Source organism: Cyrtonyx montezumae, unplaced genomic scaffold, assembly GCF_038088225.1.
Source record: "Cyrtonyx montezumae isolate F1298 unplaced genomic scaffold, pur_monq_1.0 scaffold_3, whole genome shotgun sequence".
NCBI classification, from domain to species: domain Eukaryota; kingdom Metazoa; phylum Chordata; class Aves; order Galliformes; family Odontophoridae; genus Cyrtonyx; species Cyrtonyx montezumae.
In genome coordinates, this window is record NW_027072034.1 from 99,531,358 (window position 1) to 99,550,224 (window position 18,867).

Here is an 18,867-nt window from a genome sequence, read left to right on the forward strand (position 1 = left end):
GGAAAAGTTGAAGTTCAGATAGCACAGCGGAGAAACCTGTAAACTGACAATCAACCCACCCTACATTAAAATGCAAAGATTTGCATGAATGTGTTTAAAAATGACAGGAGACAGGAATGGGAGCTTCTAAGCAAGACAGACTAAAATTTTTATGAGTGAAATGCCTGAAAATAGCCCCCTGAATGCATACTTAGGCACCTATATAGAGACTGCTTGATTTTCAGTTGTTCTGATCACCCAGAGCTGCCATTAACTTCAGGAGCAACTGTGGATACTCAGCTGTTCTAGAAATCAAGCCACCTTTATTCAAGGGTCTAAATATGGATGTCTGTACCCAAGTCTGGGAGGGAAAAAAAATAAATAATAAAAAAACCCAAGGTTTTTTGCTACCAAGATTTTATAAAAGAAAAAATAACCAAGTTTCATTTTCTCAGGTTACAGTGCTCGAAACTGAATCAACATAACAATTAATATTGCAACATATTCCTACAGAAGATCTAGTCAGAGGTGAACGGAAAGCTGTTCCAAGATCTGTAGCTCTTAATTAGCAATATGAAACATTCTTCAGATACTTCATTTCTCAGACTGTAAAGTGTTATCAGGACACCCAAATCTTTTTCATAGTATTTCAGTGTTGCCATTAATAAGTTTTTCAGGCTGGTCTGAGAAAGACTTTGCAAGATTAACTTTGAGAATCTCTAAGTATTAACTATTTAACTGCTTCAGAATTACCATTTTTTTCCACTTTTTGATCAAGTACAACCAGCAGACTGGAGCATATTTTTAAATGCTGGAATATCTGAAAAAGAGAGAATTATGCCTTTAATTCTATCAAATGCACTCATTTGTCAGAAGACTTCTGAATGCTGTTTTTTTTTTTAAAGACTTCTTTTATAAAAATAATCCTGAGTTGATTTTGTGTTTAAGCCATTGCCAGGTCGTGCTTAAGTGCATAAGAGCCAGTCACGTGGTGGAAAATCTGCAAGAAAAGAAGGAAATTCATGATGGAATTATATATGACTATTAAATTTCAAAGCATCATGAAAGTAACAAATTAAAGGCATGTCAGAAGAAGATGATGGATATTTATTTGCGTATGTGCGTGTTCATAAAATATGATGTAGTATGCCTTCGTATACTTGTTTGTATGATTTGAACTAAGAGCTCTTGCTGCCTTGCTTGGAAAGAAAAAAGTGAAGACTTCTGTTGCTTTCAAAAACAGGCAAACAGAGGACAATGATTTCCTCCCATTGTAATCTTGATGTAACAATTTCAGTATTATTTCTAATATTCAAAACTGCTTATGCTTTTATATGGTTTATTTCAAAGTCTTCTCTCTACTGTCTTAGGGCAGGGGGGTTTCCCTATTTTCTGTGTTTTGCTTTTAAATATATCTGTTCTTGTGAATATAACAGCTGGTACATTTTATCTTACACGGTTTTAGATGACACAGTATAGCAGAGCATTGGTCATGACTGTGGTCTCTGTGCAATCCCTGGCAGATAAAAAGGTGCCACTGTTAAGAAACCAGAACAAACTACCACATACTCTAGCTGTCACGTAAGACCCAGCAGTGATAGCAGTGGCAAAACAAAAGCTCACGATGCTCTGTCGTAACCAGGGACATGATTTTAGGTCAAGTGAGAGGCAGAAACAGTTTGGCAGTGAAGCAAGACAGTACTATTCTCACTGCAAGAGGGAACCAGTGGTTTTCAAACGTCATCAATATTCACCTGATATCTTTGAGCTGTTAACTTCTCTTACTACGTATTAGTACTTCAGTTGCTAGGAAAGACAGGCAAGGGAACAGTTTCATGTTTTTCTCTCCTTCAGTCCCCCTACGCAGCAGATATTCTCTCATAGCACAGGGACTGTGAAACTCTTTTTGTTGTGGTTTTGTTTTTTTTTATTTAGAGCTAATATCACTGCATCTCTTTGGCTTCCAGTGGGGCAGGTCATAGGTAGACAGTTCTTCCTACTGGAACCTATGCATTGCCACTGTATCTCATGGAAACACAGTGACTCGCCCGCACAAAAATAAAATCATTTAGAAAAAATGAAATGTTGTAATAGGCAGTTGCTTTTTCTTCCCCTGGAAATAATCAATATTTAAAAACTTCTCTATCAGCAGTACCATTTGTAGAATGAGATAGGACTTTTCCCACAATATGGAAATACATTATAAACAGTTGACACAAAGGATCTGTAATGTTTTCTGATGACCAGCTGAACTGGTGACAGATAGAAGTGCAGGTGAGTGAACTGCCATGCATTAGCAAAAGACTACATGTGTACAAACAGAGCTCCTTTGCTTACTGCACTATGAGCCTGGCCCAGGCAACTTTCAGATGCTTGGGATACCAGAGTCCCAAAGGTTTGTAATGACAGGCATAATTTAAGCTAATTCTAGGCTAGAAGTGAACTTGTTAATAAGGCATGTTCTGTTATCTCTTAAACAACCCCAACAAGCATATTCTGCAAAAACAGTAAGCCAGCACACTTAGAAAGATAATCGTTTCTCTCTAAAAATCTGAAAACTATTAACAACTAACCTGTTTCTCAATGTCTTCCAACAAACTACTAGCACCAAGGCGAAAGAGCTCTGGTTTCAGCCATTCCACACCCAGTTCCTCCTTCACCAGCATAAGCCAAGTAATAGCTTCTTTTGCTGTCCGAATGCCACCAGCAGGCTTAAATCCAACCTATATATGTATTAAAAACAAACAAACAAAAAAGCAATACTTCATTATAGCCCCAGAAGAACAGTCAGCATTTGTAGACCTGCCATCTAAATCTCTCTGTGGTGTATATAAAAAACTCAGTTCTGGTAAATACCTGACTGTAAGCAGTGTTCGGTCTGGACTAGTGCTGCAAGTCATCCATCAGGCCTCAGTCCTCACAGGGAAAGATAGATTTTTTGTCATGAGTGAAAGCAAGTGAGGGAGCAATACTTTCACCCCCTGTGCACCTTCTCAGGAGCTGGGTTGGTGAGAAATTTGCCCATAGCATGTTAGGTCAAGGAATTTAGGCAGGACCAGGGCTATCTGTGCATCAGAGAACCAGAGAATATATTGGATTGGAAAGGACCTCAAAGCTCATCCAGTTCAACACCTCCACCATAGGCAGGGTTCCACCCACCAGCTCAGGCTGCCCAGGGCTCGATCCAACCTGGCCTTGAACACCAGGAGGGATGGGGCATCCACAGCTTCTCTGGGCAACGTTTGCCACTGCCTCACCACACTTCCAGTGAAAAATTTCCCCAACCATCTAATTTAAATCTCCCCTCTTTTAGTTTAAAAGCACTCCCTCTTGTCCAATCACTATCTACCAATGTGAAAAGTTGCTTTCCCTCCTGCCTTATAAGCTCCCTTTAAGTACTGGAAGGCTGCAGTGAGGTTTCCCTAGAGTGTTCTCTTCTCCGAGATGAAAAACCCCAGATCCCTCAGCTTGTCCATGTAGGAGAGGTGCCCCAACCTTCTGACCGTCTTGGTGGCCCTTCTCTGAACTTGCTTCTAAAATTCTACTTTTCTATTGTCCTGGTCAAAAAGTTTGTCATTTGTGTTACCTCAGATGTTGGCCACCAGCAGTTTTTTAAAAATCTAGAAAAACAAGTAGAATTAAGAAAAAGTGTTTCTGCACTAAAGAAGAAAATCTGAACACCATGCACAGTAGCACATAATGATGCTTTCTACGTTTCCTTCTGCTATACATCTTTATCTTGGTTAGTCCTTCTCCTTAGCCTCCTTCTGAAAGAATGATCATTCTGATTTCTGTATATGCTTTCCTGAAACCTCACTGCATTGATTATTTTTTGTACCCTATGGATATGACGATAAAATCTAAAATTATCTGTTATTTAAATGTGTGGTAATTTTAATAGCGATTTCAGGACAAACAGAATAAATCCTTATTTAACACTGAAGTATTGTGATAACAGTGTATTTCCAATAAGATTATAAATAACAATAACAGGAAAAGCTTGATAAATCCAAACACAAAGACTGTATTTTTGTGGATGGATGGGTGCATGCGTAAGTGTATGCATACATCTGTTAACATCAGATTTCCAAAAGGAATTTAAAGCACATCAACTGGAAAAGCATCCTCTAGACAATAAATTAAAATACTGGGACTGTGTTTTCCCTAAGGAAGTGAAATCCTAATCAAATTCAAATTCAGGTTTCTTCCTAGAAATACTACAGCTCTTTGAGATAATATGTGGCAAAAACAAGTACAATATAGTTAATAAATAAGACAACTAAAAACGCTACGTGAAATTCCCTTCCCTTTTAGCAAATGCTGAAAGCTCTTTGCAAAAAAATAAAATAAAAAATAGTGACAAAGAAAAGCCTGCCCTCTCCTCCATTTACCACACATCTGACTGCCATAAAAACACGAAAAGGAAAGGGGGGGCATTTAATTCGAGAGCTGTGTAAAGTCCAGCTACCACTTCCCTGCTGTTTCACAGCATTTCATTATTTTGCTTAATAAGTTCATCTCCTCAAGAATTTTCTCTTCACCTTATATTATTAAAAGTAATAAGTTTTTCTGGATTGGGGGTTTTCCCAACAGAAAAACCAATTTATGTATGTCCTTCAATAATGACAGGAAGAGATTATTTCCCATTATATTGCACACTTTTCATATCACCACCACAGCTTATCATTCAATAAATGTTACTCTGCAACTTGTTCCTATCCTCGAAGAAGTTTAATTTCTGTATTAACCTGTTTTTCCCAGCCAACGCCTTGCCAGAAAGGATCCCTACAGCAGCAAAATTAGTTTGTTAAAGAAACCATTTAGAAATCTCTTGCCGCTGATAATATTGTCTTCAGTTAATAAAAGCACACAAAGTCAGTTTACATCTAATTCTCTGACATACAGAGACAGAAGCACTTATTCTTAATAATACATTTTATACCATGAATACATTCTTTTAAAGCAAAAGGTGAATTCAACATTTGTATCCAATTATATGTACAAAGCTGTGCTGATGCCCAGCCTTTGGCACATGGCTCCTGCAAGTGGCACCCGTGTGGAGGCAAGTCACCTGGCCCAAGGGATCTGCTTCCAGTTGGCAGCAATGATGCTTCTGCAGAAGCAAGAATATGAGAGCTAGAGCTGCTGGACAGCAGGCAGAGGTGCAGACTGGGGAAGGGAGGAGTAAAAGTAGCCCAGGGATCCATCCTGCCTCATCAAGACCAGTACGGAGAGCAGAAGGACACGTAACCTGTTGTGATGTGCTCCTCAAGCTCCCACAGCCCCTGAAGCTATCTCAGCCTCTGTCCCACTGACCATCCCACGTCCCAACATCACATCATCTGCTGACTGGACAGAAGGGTAAGTTGGAGAGGATGGAAACGTGGTCCAGACTTGGAGAGAGAGTCTTAGCTAAACAGCACCTCCTTCCCTGAGGCCACAGGTAAGTGTAAGCCCACTGCTGAGCACCTGCACCAGGTCTAAAAAGGGGCTCTGCTTGTCTGTGGATATAGGAAATGAAAGGTAGTATAAATCTTTCTTGGAAACCCCCTCCTTTCTCTGCTTTAGGAGCAGGACAGATTCACAGACAGTTCATAGACTCTTCTCTGCTCCTCACCTCCCTTGACCTTCCTCAATACTGACCTGACAGATAAAGGGTGCAATGCCAGTCTTGTTCTGCCTCCATCTCAGACAACAGGATCCAACTGGATCTATTTTCCTATTGCCTTGGAAAGCTCCTCCAGCAAGGGAGAAAAGAGCAGAATACACTCTTTGGGTTGCCAGAACTATGTCAGAAAAAAGGAATGTACAATGGATAGACTCTTGATGGCTATACGCCTGTACAATTCCAAAGAAGATTATGGGAGTATGCCAATCACTGTCAACTAGAGATTTGCTCTGTCATTGAGATGATCATCTAAATATCTTAAATGGTGAAAAAAAACCCCTCAAAACCAAATGCATCATGTGATGTATCAAAACTGCAAGAGATTTTAGGGAATTAACTGACAGCTGCTAAAGAGAGGAAAGGCAAAAAGTGTGTTTGGGTTTCAGATTTTTTCTTTAAATTATTAGCAATCAGAAAGAGGAATGCAACAAAGAAGTCCCACTGCCCGTTATCTAGTGCTACATAATCACGGAAGATAATGTATGCAGATTTATATATGCTGTATTTTGAAAATTTTACAGTCTTACTTCTGAGTAAATCTGTTTGGTTCATTTTCAGAAAGGTCACAAGAATTACCTTAAAGCCGGTTTGCAAGTAGAAGTCTTTAATGGCTCTCATCATGACAACTCCAACTGGAAGAGTCGCATTTTCCACTTCCTTTCCAGTGGATGTCTTTATAAAATCAGAACCTGAAAGGAAGTAAAAATCTTTATGGTAGTTACAGAATAAGAATCACTGTGCATATGTGTAGTTCACATCCTCCAAGGATGTCCTCATCCACCACAGCAATTACAAAGCATCCCTTTTACACATCCCTGTGGTGTCAATGTTAACTTTGCACCTGCTGAGACAAAAGCAGGAAGCTGAGGTACCCATCCAGTTTCACAACAACTCAGGCATCCCAGGTGTTGAATGAACACCTCAGCTCTTAATTCTCTGCTCTAGAAATCACATCAACAATCCTTTCAATAAACTCTAATATATTATGAGGGCTGCTACAAAAGTAATGCCTTTCATTTTACAACATTGGTCCACAACATCAGAAACAGTTGTTGGTGGTATGGCAGTAGAGGTTGAACCTTACCACCAATATTACTGGTGAGAAGTGCTGTCACTACCACGAGCCAGTGTCAAAACGGCAGTCCACAGAGTAACCACATTGAATTCCACTTCAAAGAAAAAATTCAAGATGCAACCTTCAGCAAAGTATGTGCACTATCTTTTGGGATAGGAAAGCGTTGATCCTTCTGGATTTCCTGGAACCCAGATAGCTCATTAATTCTGAACTCCATACCATAATGCTGAATAAGATGAAGGCTCAACTTTCCAGAGTCTGGTCAGAGAAGAAGACAACTTTTTTCCTGCACCATAATAACACCAGGCCCAGTAACAGTTTGAAGATTGTGGAGTACATTGCCAATCTTGGCTGCACTGCCCTAGCACACCCTCTGTATAGACCAGATTTGGCACCCTATGACTTCCATCTTTTCAGGTGGATGATATGGATGGACTGCTTAGGCAACATTTTTCTAACAACAGTATCATCATAGAAGCTATGAAACTGTGGGAGACCTCAGCTGGTGCAAATTTTCATGAGCATGGCATGCAAGCTCTCGTTAAATGGTGGCAAAAATGCAGGGCTAACGGTGGGGACTTTGTTGAAAAAGAGTGCTTAGTAGCTGAGAATTTGCTGTATCTACTAGTGTTATTGTGCTCTTTGTATCTGTTGTAGTTTCCATGGAAATAAACAGGAGGCATTATTTTTGGATCAACCTACATATGTTCCTATATGGACTTACAAGATATATGTGTGCTATGTGTGCTACATATATGTAAAAAGAAGATAGCAGATTAACAAAAAAATAAAATAAAAATGAAAAAAGCCAATGATTTTCTCTGAACAAATTTTGCATATAGATCAATATTTTTAAAGTTCCACAAGGATCTTTCTGAATAGAAACAAATTTCATTAGGCTTTTAGTTCAACTTTGCATCAATTTAGTCTCATATTTGTCATTCTATCATCATATTTCACATAGCTGTTTATAGTGAAAACAAAAAAAATTCCATATGTTCTTAATGATAGCAGCTGTGTAATACTGCAAACAGGGGAACAACTCCTTTCTTATGCTCTTTGTAATTGTAACACTTCAAATCACTACACTTAAAGCCATGGTCTGGTATAATACAGTAACAATATTAAAAAATCTGTGTTATTTAGATAAGAGTTAACCTTGACTTATTGTTAATTTCACATTTTCTTACTTTTACACAATATTCCTCACTGTCTTTCCTGAATACTTACGTAGTGTTCTTGCACATTCTTGCTGTTCTGGGTAGGCTTAAAACAAATTCAGCAGTGTAGTATTATAAAAAGCTAAGATACTAGCAAAAAAAAAAATTGCTTTGCAGTGTCTGATCCTTCACTGACACAATACAGTGACAAAAGTTTGTTAATTGCAATACTTCACCCCTGGGAAGCTACTTCTTCTTAGAAAAGGTGTACTGAGGGATCATTAATTATCAAAAGTAATCGTGAGGAAAAGAGGGCTAATTCAAACATAGCGTGGTAGTGCATCATCTTAAGTCAATTGAAACTGCATCTGCTTCCACTTCAGATTTGGTTTAAGGTCCGTTTTGTCTCTTACTTTAATGATGGAGCCTGTATGACGTTCCCTAGAGTAAGAAGGGGAACTTTCACTGATGGCTCAAAGTAAGGAGATGCCTTAACTACATTCTGACAGTGTGCCGTGGCATGCTCCAGAGACCTGTCTTTCTGACACAGGTTGGCATGCAGAAATGTTTCAACCTGTTGGGAAGCTGAGACAAAGACAGGCATGCTTCAGTGTCCTGAATTTAAACATAATCAAACTTCATCACAAACACTGCCTCCTGTAAATCCGTGTTTGTTTTTTTCCTGCAGGCTTCTTGCCTAGGCATTCAACGGTGATCACACTGTGCCATGCTACAACATTCACCATTCTCAACTGAAATGACTACTCAGGAAACAAGTTCTAACTGCAAAGAAGATACAATATGAAAAAGAGGCAATTAAAAGTTGATTGAGCCTTGCAGGGAACTGAGCACATATGAGAGATAGTTGAGTTACACGTTTCAAAGCTATCCTCTGTCAGAAAGACCGCATGGACATCTGATAGTCACATTAAAACAAATAGTGGAAGTGAAACTTTAACAGTGCCAAATTATACTTCTAATTTCCCTTTTGAAATGTAGCACTTAAAGTCCTTCATTGCAATACTTTTCATTTTTTTTTCTAGTATAAGGTAAGTCAAAGCTTTTATAAGTCTTATAATTACAAGTCTCCATGGTACAGTTTCATTAAAAACTTTCATTAAACAACAGCTGCCCTTGTATATGGTCTTCTAATCAATTTGGTCAAACAGAATGACTTCTAATCAGCTGTTGATAAAAATAGAAGATGAAATTTTAATTCTAATAGATTAACCACAAACTCAAGATAGTCTTCAAAATCCATCTAGCTCTATTCTCCAGTGGATTTAACGACTATTCAGCAACTCATTACTAAATAGAACAAGATGAACATTTTCCAGTTCATTAAAGAAATGTACTATGTATTTTTGCATTGTCCTCATGATTCGTTACAGGGAGTCTTAATTACAAGATAATGGATAATGGTTATTAAATGCAGACTCCAGTAATGAAGCTCTATTCATTTGCGAGCCTCAGAGACTGCAAAGAGGGGAAAATAAAATTACTAGCTTCAAAAGATTAACGGATCAAATTATTATTCCATTTTGAAAATCTCATTCAGACTTCACAGAAACAAGAAGAGATTAAAAACTAGTATTAGTACAAAAGTAGTGCATTTATATATTTATTTTTAAATAATATCTTAAGGCTATTACCAGAGTAATCAGCTTTAGATGTGATTATTAGACAAACATACAGCCAATTTAGTAGCATCCTCTACCAAAGAAAACAATATATTTTTATTTCCTGAGCAAAGTCTATTTATGATACAAGAGCTTCCATGCAGGACTTCAGGCAGCTTCTCACAGAATTCGGAAGATGCATGCTAGCAAAGCGCACTGCAACGTAATGTATTATTAAAGTGGAGATTTCAGTAATGAAAAGAGGGATTTAAAAATCAACTGCTGCCATTAAAAGCACCTCATTAACTAGAATTTATGCCAAGTTTGTAATAACAAAAGTGTTTCATCAATTCTATTTCTTAGTCATGTTTTCAAAAACGAGTCTAAGGAACGAAGTTCAGTAGGAGTTTCATACGGAAATTCGGGTGATGATTTGGAACCCCAAATTTATCACCCATCTTCCCATCTTCCTATGAGTATATACATGCAAATATCAAGGTTGATGTTAAAATACACCCTGGGTCGCTTGTTGCTTTCTCCTTCACTTGGGTAGGTTACCCGAAAGTCTTACAAACTGAGTTTGTCAAGGTAGACTTGTAGGCCCAGTGAGCCTGGAAAAGGCCACCTTTTTTGCTCTTTTCACTGTGCAACTGTAAAAGTACATTTGCCCTTCAGTGAGTCAAGCACGATTTATTGAAATCAGTGAAGAGTGCAGACATCAAATCCTCAGTGCAACACAGCAGCTTCAGATGCATGTTTCAGCTGGGCTTGCTGTGAACCCAGTAACGGCACCAATGCCAAGCAAGCAAAAACTGCATCACTTCAACTTAAATGGAGACAGAAATTTGCATAAACCACAAGAAATATGAGGTTTGTACAGAGAAAGTGAGTTCTCAACACAATTGAAAGCCAGGCCACTTGAGCTGTGGTCACTGTGCCCTGTGACAATAGCTGGAACGTTTCCAGATATTAAAACCCTGTTCCTCTGCTCTCTCACCCTATGTGCACACCTCAGTCGTGTAGTTCACTGAAGGCCATTTAAATCAAGCCAGCTGGACTTGCACATGGTAAAAGTAGTGGCTTAAGCAGCTTGAATCTACACCTAGAGGTTAAAATGAAGCCTGCTATCTATCCTAGATACTCATTAAGCCTCAAGCACCTGCGTGCAGGGAGAGACTTGCCCATGGCAAGCAACTGGGGACAAGAAATCAATGTCCTGTTCTCCTAAAGGCCAGAATTGTGCAGCCCATCCTACCGCTGTCCCCTCCATCATATCAAAACATCACAAAGCTTCCCTGTCCCATGTAAAAATGAAGCAGAGCACGAGTAACAAATAATGCTACTTAGCTGACAGCATCCAGGAAACATATTACCCTTCCATAATTAAGCAATAAGCAATAATAAGCAGTATAGCAATTGAGAAGTAATCACAACCTTTTGGTTGCAAAGTGCTTCAAATGCCCTTGGGGAACGGTTATAACTACAGAATCTGAGTTGTTGCCTTATTTTTAATAAAGAACAAAGATGCATCTGGCAGTTTTAAACAATAGTTCAGAGACATATGCTTGCAGAGGGACAATTATGCCATATTACCCAGTATGTACTTCTAGTGAGTAGAAATGTATCTGGTTGCTGAAACTTGGCTATAACAATGTGTGGCACCATGGGGTAGACACACTTCCTTAAGAGACTTCTTGGTCTGGGGGCAGAGTCATGCTGTTGAGGAGACCTGCCTAAGCCCCTGCTGTTGTGCTGACAAGGCAGCAATGATAATATCACTAGCAAACACATTGAGTTCCATGAGCAAGACTTTTTTATTTTTATTTTATGAGTACCTACAAATAAGGATCTTAACATCAAACCTCTGAAAATGAGTGGTTGGGCAAGATACAAAAGGCTAATATAAGCAGATAATTTTTATTAGTTGAAACATCACACTAGTCCACTTACACGTCTTTACTCCAGTTGCAAGATAAAACATACTTCCCTCCAGCTTAATTTTATCACTTAAGAGAAGAGAATACACATCTGCAACAATACGCTTCAGCAGTACCTCACTGACTGAGCTCCATCACACATGGCTACTCTGTCAGACCACTTGTTTAGGTGCCTATGCATCTCTTCACAGCCTGCAGCTATGCTAGCATGTTAGAAATTGCTGGCTTATAATTTGGCATTTTGTGAACTTAATTTTGTAATTCTCTTCTGGAAAGTGCCTGCATGGGGGAAAAAATGAATGAGAACGTGAATTTACAAGTAAGACAACCTTTCTAATGACCTATGCTGCCATCTCAGTTTGGCTTTGAAGATTAGAAAATGGATGCTTCCTTTCCTGTACACCATCTCTGGTAACGGGCAACCTGCAGGCCAAACGGTGCCCTTAGGAACACTTGTGCACACACATGAAGGGACAAATTATTAAGTCCATACTTATGCAAAATTCCCTGCAGGTGATCTCTGAAGGAATTCAGCATAGCTGAATTATGTATAGCTTGCTAATGCACTATTACAGTATCTACCACGGGTCTCCATAGGATACTATTACTTAATTAGTATTAGATTCTTGTGTGTTCATTTAAAATGTGTTTAGAAGGTTCAAAAGAACAATCCATACCACTTTCTTTTGTTACACTACACAGCACTGTTTTTTGTTATTTTAGAGCATTTCTTTCAATCCAAACCCTACTGTGCATGGTAAAAAAGAAAATAAATAATGGACATGCTCTGATCTCAGTGTCCACAGCTGGGATCCCTGTCAGTGGTGGCTCTTGGTTTTAGGCTTCAAATCACACTTAAGCATATGTGAAAAAAAAAACGTTTTCCCAGTCCCATCCCTCAGTACAAAATAGAAGCAGTGTTAGGATGTGCATGAGTGCAGGAGCAGCACAGGCAGTTACATGCCTCTGCAGTAGTCCTTCCTTGTCCTCTTCAATGGGGAGCAGCAGGATACTCTCTCAAGAGCAATGAGTGGGACCACAAAGAATATTAAGGAAATCCTGTATCATTATCTGCTTGTTAAAAGTCGTGCTACTTCCCCAAGATTTTTATGTTATTTATTCAAGAATGTGTACCACGCATTACACTCAAGGGCTTTACAGTGTACAACCTATATTAACCTTACTTCTTTTTGCAGATGGTAATACTAAAAATGGGTAAGCAATTTGCCTAATGACACAAGACAAGTCAAAGGTAGAATGAATAAATAAATCGATTCCAGCACCTAATGGTAACCTTACAATAATCACTAAGAAAAAAAATTACCATTCCTCTCAGCATATCTAGTCTGGCTGCTGTTTATCTTGGAGTGATAACAATACAGAGAGAGGTGGGCCCATGCCAACCTCATGAAGTTCAGCAAGGCCAAGCGCAAGGTCCTGCATTTGGGTCGGGGCAATCTCAAGCAGAGATACAGGTCAGACGGAGAATGGCTTGAGAGCAACCCTAAGGAGAAGGATTTGGGAGTGCTGGTTGATGAAAAATTCAACATGAGCCAACAATGTACACTTGCAGCCCAGAACGCCAAACGTATCCTGGGCTGCATCAAGAGAAGTGTGAGCAGCAGGTCAAGGGAGTAGATTGTGCCCTTCTACTCTGCTCTCATGAGACACTGTCTGGGGTAAAGCATCCAGTTCTCAAGTCCCCAACACAAGAAGGACATCGAGTTACTGGAGCAGGTCCAGAGGAGTGCCACAAAGATGATCAGAGGGCTGAAGCACCTCATCCACAAGGACAGGCTGAGAGAGTTGGGGCTCTTCAGCCTGAAGAGAAGGCTCTGAGGAGACCTGAATGGGGGCCTACAAGAAAGCTGAGGAGGGACTTCTTATAAGGGCATGTAATGACAGGATGAGGGGAAATGGTTTTAAAGTGGAAGAGGGAAGATTTTGACTAGATATCAGGAAGATATTCTTTACAGTGGGGCTGGTGAGACACTGGAACAGGCTGCCCAGTGAGGCTGTGGATGCTCCCTTCCTGGAAGCATTCAAGGCCAGGCTGGATGGGGCTTTGAGAAACCTGGTCTAGCAGGAGGTATCCTTGCCTATAGCAGGGGGTTTGGAACTAGATGATCTTAAAGGTCCCTTCCAACCGAAACTGTTCTATGATCTTTCACAGACTAATGTGTAGAATATGGTTTGTCTCCAGTTCTGAGCAAGACACGAAACAAAAGAGAAATCAGTGCACATCACCTCTCTGATCAAACATGAGAACATGGGTTCTGCTTGGGAGCATGCCCCCATGCACCCAGGCAGAACCTGAGACTGATGGCATGGCACTGACCTCAGGTGATTGGACCCATAGCACCTCCACAGCAAAATGTGCGTTACGAAACAAGAGGCCGGCAGCCATGGCACTTTTAGGCATTGGAGAGAAGAGTGGACTGGATCAGAAGAGTAGCAGTACAATTATTTTGAGAGGGGAATGTTCCATCACCTGCCAAAGTACTTGAAGAGTAGAATCACAAATAACCCAAAATAATTCCAGAATAAAATTGTTCACAAACAGCGCTGCAGAGCTGAAAACAGTACAGTGTTACTGTTGAGGGTAGCTGAGCAGTGCATAAAATCTAGAGGCAGTGCACTGCAGTATACTTGGAGGACAGCCCACAACGGCAGAGCTGCTCCCACTCATTACCATTGCCACCTTCACCATCAGGCAGAGGCTACCCCCAAAAAGACAGTCACTTTCAGCACCCCATTCCCACTCCTTGCTGCAAAGACAGCCAAGGCTGAATTCTGTATAAGAGAACTAAAGGTTATAACAATGCATAGTTTCTGTACAGGAATGTGGATATGGCCATGGGCTGAGGGAAAGGTGACCTTTTCCTGCTTTGGCAGTGTTACACTTGCAGCAGCTACAAGTATCCTGGGTTTTTCAGAAGGAACGACTGCATTCCTTCTTATCACTTTACAAGCTGTTGCAAAAACAAGTAGGTGCTTTATGAAACACCATAAAGGCTAGTCTCTCCTTTTCAGATTAGGTGCAGGCATTCAGGTTCTCAGTGCTGAGCCATGCGCTCTCACTGAGCTGAGTGAGAAAAGAAAATGCTGCAGGAGAACCTAGATGTTATTTGAAAATATCACTCATCACGCCTAATTTAAAAACATTGAATTGCATTGCATCATTTACTCGTTCACACTTTAAATAATCTAAGCAATGACAAACTATCCTAAACTGTGATATAATTAAAACCCTCAGTGTTCTTAGGCATCTATTGGCATTCCTGGCTTTGGATCAATACATCTTAGTCTCTCAAAATGTTGTCTAGTACATGACATTTTACAAACTGTGCCTAAGGCCCTGATATATCTACCACTAATAGCACTAGGACTTGGAAGGAAATAATAAATATCCATGACTGCTTGGAATCACAGCACTACATGGCATTTTGTACACCATGCTGTAGCAATCAGATTTAGCTTTGCACTACTTAATGTTGAGAGCAACACAGAAATAAATATGTTAACATTAAAACTCAGGTATGCTTACATGCTGTCTATTAGCTTGCAACAAAATCACTCACATTAACTTAAAATCCATTTGGAGGTACTCCACACTGAAAAATGAGACTAGAAAATTAGTCTGTTTTATCAAGATTAGAAGGTGCTATGAATTTTAAAGATTAAAAAAAAACAAACACTCAGAGCCAAAATCATGACACCTCAATGTCACTTTGAGTGTTTTTCAACACTTTGTAACAAAAGCAGTTTAAGATTCTGTTCTGACTCTAACCCAGAGGAAGGTGCGATTGATTTTTGAGATTTAAAAGTCATGTCTTAATGCCACAGTCAGAATCTCCTCAGCATCCACCCTCTTTGTAATGCCGAGGACAAATACCCAGCATCAGCTGCTCAGCCATTTTGTCCCTGCACAGAAGAAGGCAGCTGGCACAGGAACAGGCTTCTGCAGCACTTTTTCTGTGTTGGGGAAATTTTCAGTATCAAAGAAACTTCCCGAGAGCCAGTGTCCTGCCTTTGCCTGGAAAACATTAAGTGACAGATCTCACCAGACTCGTCTGTAATGTCTTTGTTTCCTCCTGGCTTGAAGCAATGAGATAGTTACAGGTTTGCATAGCTAGCTCAACCTTCTCCCTCCAGTAATCACGTGATTACGTGGAAAATGTTAAAGCATTTGGTTTAATTTTTGTGACACTTGAAAATCGTCAATACAATCAACTTGTGAACATGTAGACTCTACCATGGGTGTAGGTGTTGCACACTCTCCTTCTGATGCAACAAGTACCAAAGCACTCTGGGAAGACTTAAGATACAAATAAGGTACTGTATGTCAAGGCAGAATCATCAAAATGACAAAAATCATGTTACTTATTTTTCCATTAAGATAATTTAACAACATATACATTTAATTATAAGAAGCTCACTCACAGCTCCTCCTTCCAAGAAAGTCTGCCCCTCCAGAGCACTTCCTCTTTTCCCACCTTGATAATTTGGCAGCTGGCAAAGCTGCAAAAAACCCCACAAGTGTGGGTTGTGGGATGGAGTGTTTTCGACGCTGTCAGAAGAGTTATTTCAGAAGGTTTCTAGCTCTTCAGGCGGCCTGAATACCAAAAAAACTTGCTGCCCAAACAACAACAAAAAACTCAACCAAAAGCCCTGACTGTGCAGCCACACTCTGAGCAGGAAGCACCTCTCAGCTGGGGGTCAGGGAAAGACACACTCCTGCATTTTTTTGTTAGGAATTTTTTTTCTTTTTATTTTTTCCCTTAGCTTTATTATTAATGATACTTACACGGAAAAACTAACAATTTTATTTCAAAGGGACGTTTTATGAAGGCGTGTTGCTGATAAATCGTCAGATTCTTCTGGCATAATGATCTATAAAGAACTATTTAAAAAAGGAAGGCAATCAGAAGAACTCTTAAGCACTGTCTAAAATAGACAGCAACTCATAAGAAGGTATTTAACATGCTGGGATGCTGCTTCTTCCCCTCCACTTGTCAGAAGTCTGTGTCCTAATCTGGTCAGAGACTGGAAATACAATAAGCACTGCAAACCCAAAGTACCAAAACTCTGATCAAACAACTGCCTGGCTTTTGGTCAGATGTAACTGATGCAAAAATGCACATTTGGTTAGCCCACTGGCAAAATGAAGGTGATATTTTAATCTTCAAATCTAGATGCTATCTATAGGCTTTGCTTTTTTCTAAACTAACAATAAAAATATGTCGTTTTGTGTACTGGCATTTCATTCTTTTTATTGAAATACTGGGAAGGAAAGAAATTGTGTATCAAATTCTCTTTGTGCTAGATCTATGTATCCTCACCGGTATTAGTGGAGAGTTATTAAATGTCACTATTCATTGAGACAGTACATTTAATGTCTTTTTTACAGAGAAAAAGAAAAGATCTATCTAAAGTTCATATCTTTGCATGCAAAAATACTTTAGAGCCTAAAGACACAGATATAATTTTGTGACAGACCCTAATCCAGTAAACTCAAAGCCTTAGATGATGAACACTTTCAGCAATGACTTCTAACAGTGTCTAAATTGGTATCTATACTTTTCGTAGTGACTCGTGATTATTCCGTTAAGAATGGGACCATGACACATACTACCATGATTTTTGTTTCCATACTCAGTGTAAAAGAAAACTATGGAAGTTTAAATCCTCTGTGCTTTCTTTTACAATTATTAGCAGGGGGTTCTAATTATTTCTGACCATGCCATGAGACTAAGATTCAAGAAGTTTAAAGATCCTGTCACCTATCTTTTCTCCTTGCCATCTCAATAAAGATGTATGCAGTTCCATAAAGTTGTCATTTTTCAAAGTCACTGAATGACAACTTGAATCACAGGGCACTATGTGTTTAGCATTTCTCTACATCAAAGCATACACACATCTATAACTATGTACATTGAAAAACACTTGTCCAAAACTCAATACGGTAGTATTGCAAATGCTTTATCTAGCAACTAAACAAAAATATCCACTTTGATAGCCATCCTCTGTAGAGTGCTCCCAAACATTATCCGAAAGTAAAAATCAACTGTCTCCATTTAATTACCTATCTCTTCAAACTTTCTGTGATCAAAATGTTAAACAAAATGGTTACTAGCAACAGGAGGCTGTTGTTAACCAGAAAGCTAAGATGGGTGTGTACATGTGGAGATCAGAAGAAAAGGATGTTGCTGCATGCTGTTCGCTTCTTCAGTGTGAATTTATTAAGGGGAATGAAAAATTAAGAGCTGGAGAACTAGCAAGAATTAAAAGGATTCAGTTCTCAGGAACCAACTATGCCAAAGAAAAATGCAACATAGATAGAGCCCTGAAAAGATAAATTTATTTAACAATTTATTAAAATAGTTCATCATCATAATCAAAATCCAAGTGCCTATAAAATAATGTGGCACAAGAAAGGTAATAATTTATGAGGAGACTTTTAAAAGCCATTTGTTGTGAATTTAGAAAAGAATCAGTCTAAAAGAGCTGGTAATAAAAAGAAGTTATTTGTTTATTCATAAAACTTATTTTGGTCTAGCATACCACTAAGAAACCCTAACATCTGCTCAGTGGCAGCTGTAAGTAACATTAGGAACACTCAGCCAATTTATATGTTTCTTTTTTATTAAAAAATAAACAGGTCTTTTTAAATTATTCACTAGTATATTTAGATAAAATTCTGTGCTGTAGCAATGCACACTTTGTGAAAAGGCATCTGCAATCTTTATATGAGCACGATGATCTAAACCTTTCTACGTTTCACTGACTACTTTAGTCTTTATGTGATGTCCCACATAATTTAGCATATGAAAATGTAGAAAACCTACAAGCTGAATCAGAATTACAGCTATTAATAATACAGAATGCATCACTGATGCCTCAAATGCCCTATCTCCTTCCAACTTGCACAGATTCTAGTCTTATCTTCCCTTTGCTTTCCAACATTTAAAACTTCCTCTCAGACAGTTGCAGCCACTCTCTTGCTTCACTTTCATGAAACAGACCTCATACAATAACCTCCGCTAACACAACTTTTGCTGAACTATTACCGTGTAAGGAATTGCAGCAGTGTTGGTAATAAAGAATTATTTGTTCTAATTTGTAGTGTTTTCACTTGTAGATTACCAAGCACTTTGCCTATTCCTGTGTTTTGCTGCAAAAACCATTTACAAAAGGCAAAGGAACCCCTTAAACCCTCAAGATTTCTCTTCAACCATCACCCTATCACATGCTCATATACTTTTTTTTTTTTAACTCTCTTGCTTGAACAGAAAAATACATTGCTGCCTTCCTAAGTTTCTCTCATGTATTCAATTCTTAGTTCATAATAAGAGCAAGTCTCCGCTAATGAACTCATGAAGAAGATCAAAAGCGTGGAGTAGCCTGTTGATTTTACTAGGATTGTTTG

The 18,867-nt window shown here is 39.0% G+C and overlaps 1 protein-coding gene across 1 annotated transcript in view; it reads right to left on the bottom strand.

The window, feature by feature from the left end:
• Positions 1-308: 308 nt before the first annotated feature.
• Positions 309-18,867, bottom strand: part of DERA (deoxyribose-phosphate aldolase) — a 52,317-nt gene continuing 33,758 nt past the window's right edge. The window contains exons 7-9 of the mRNA XM_065742535.1: positions 6,224-6,336; positions 2,553-2,702; positions 309-979 (exon numbers count right to left, since the gene is read on the bottom strand). Coding sequence (XP_065598607.1) covers positions 923-979; positions 2,553-2,702; positions 6,224-6,336 — 320 coding nt within the window. The 3' untranslated portion in view covers positions 309-922. The remainder of the gene's footprint in view (positions 980-2,552; positions 2,703-6,223; positions 6,337-18,867) is intronic.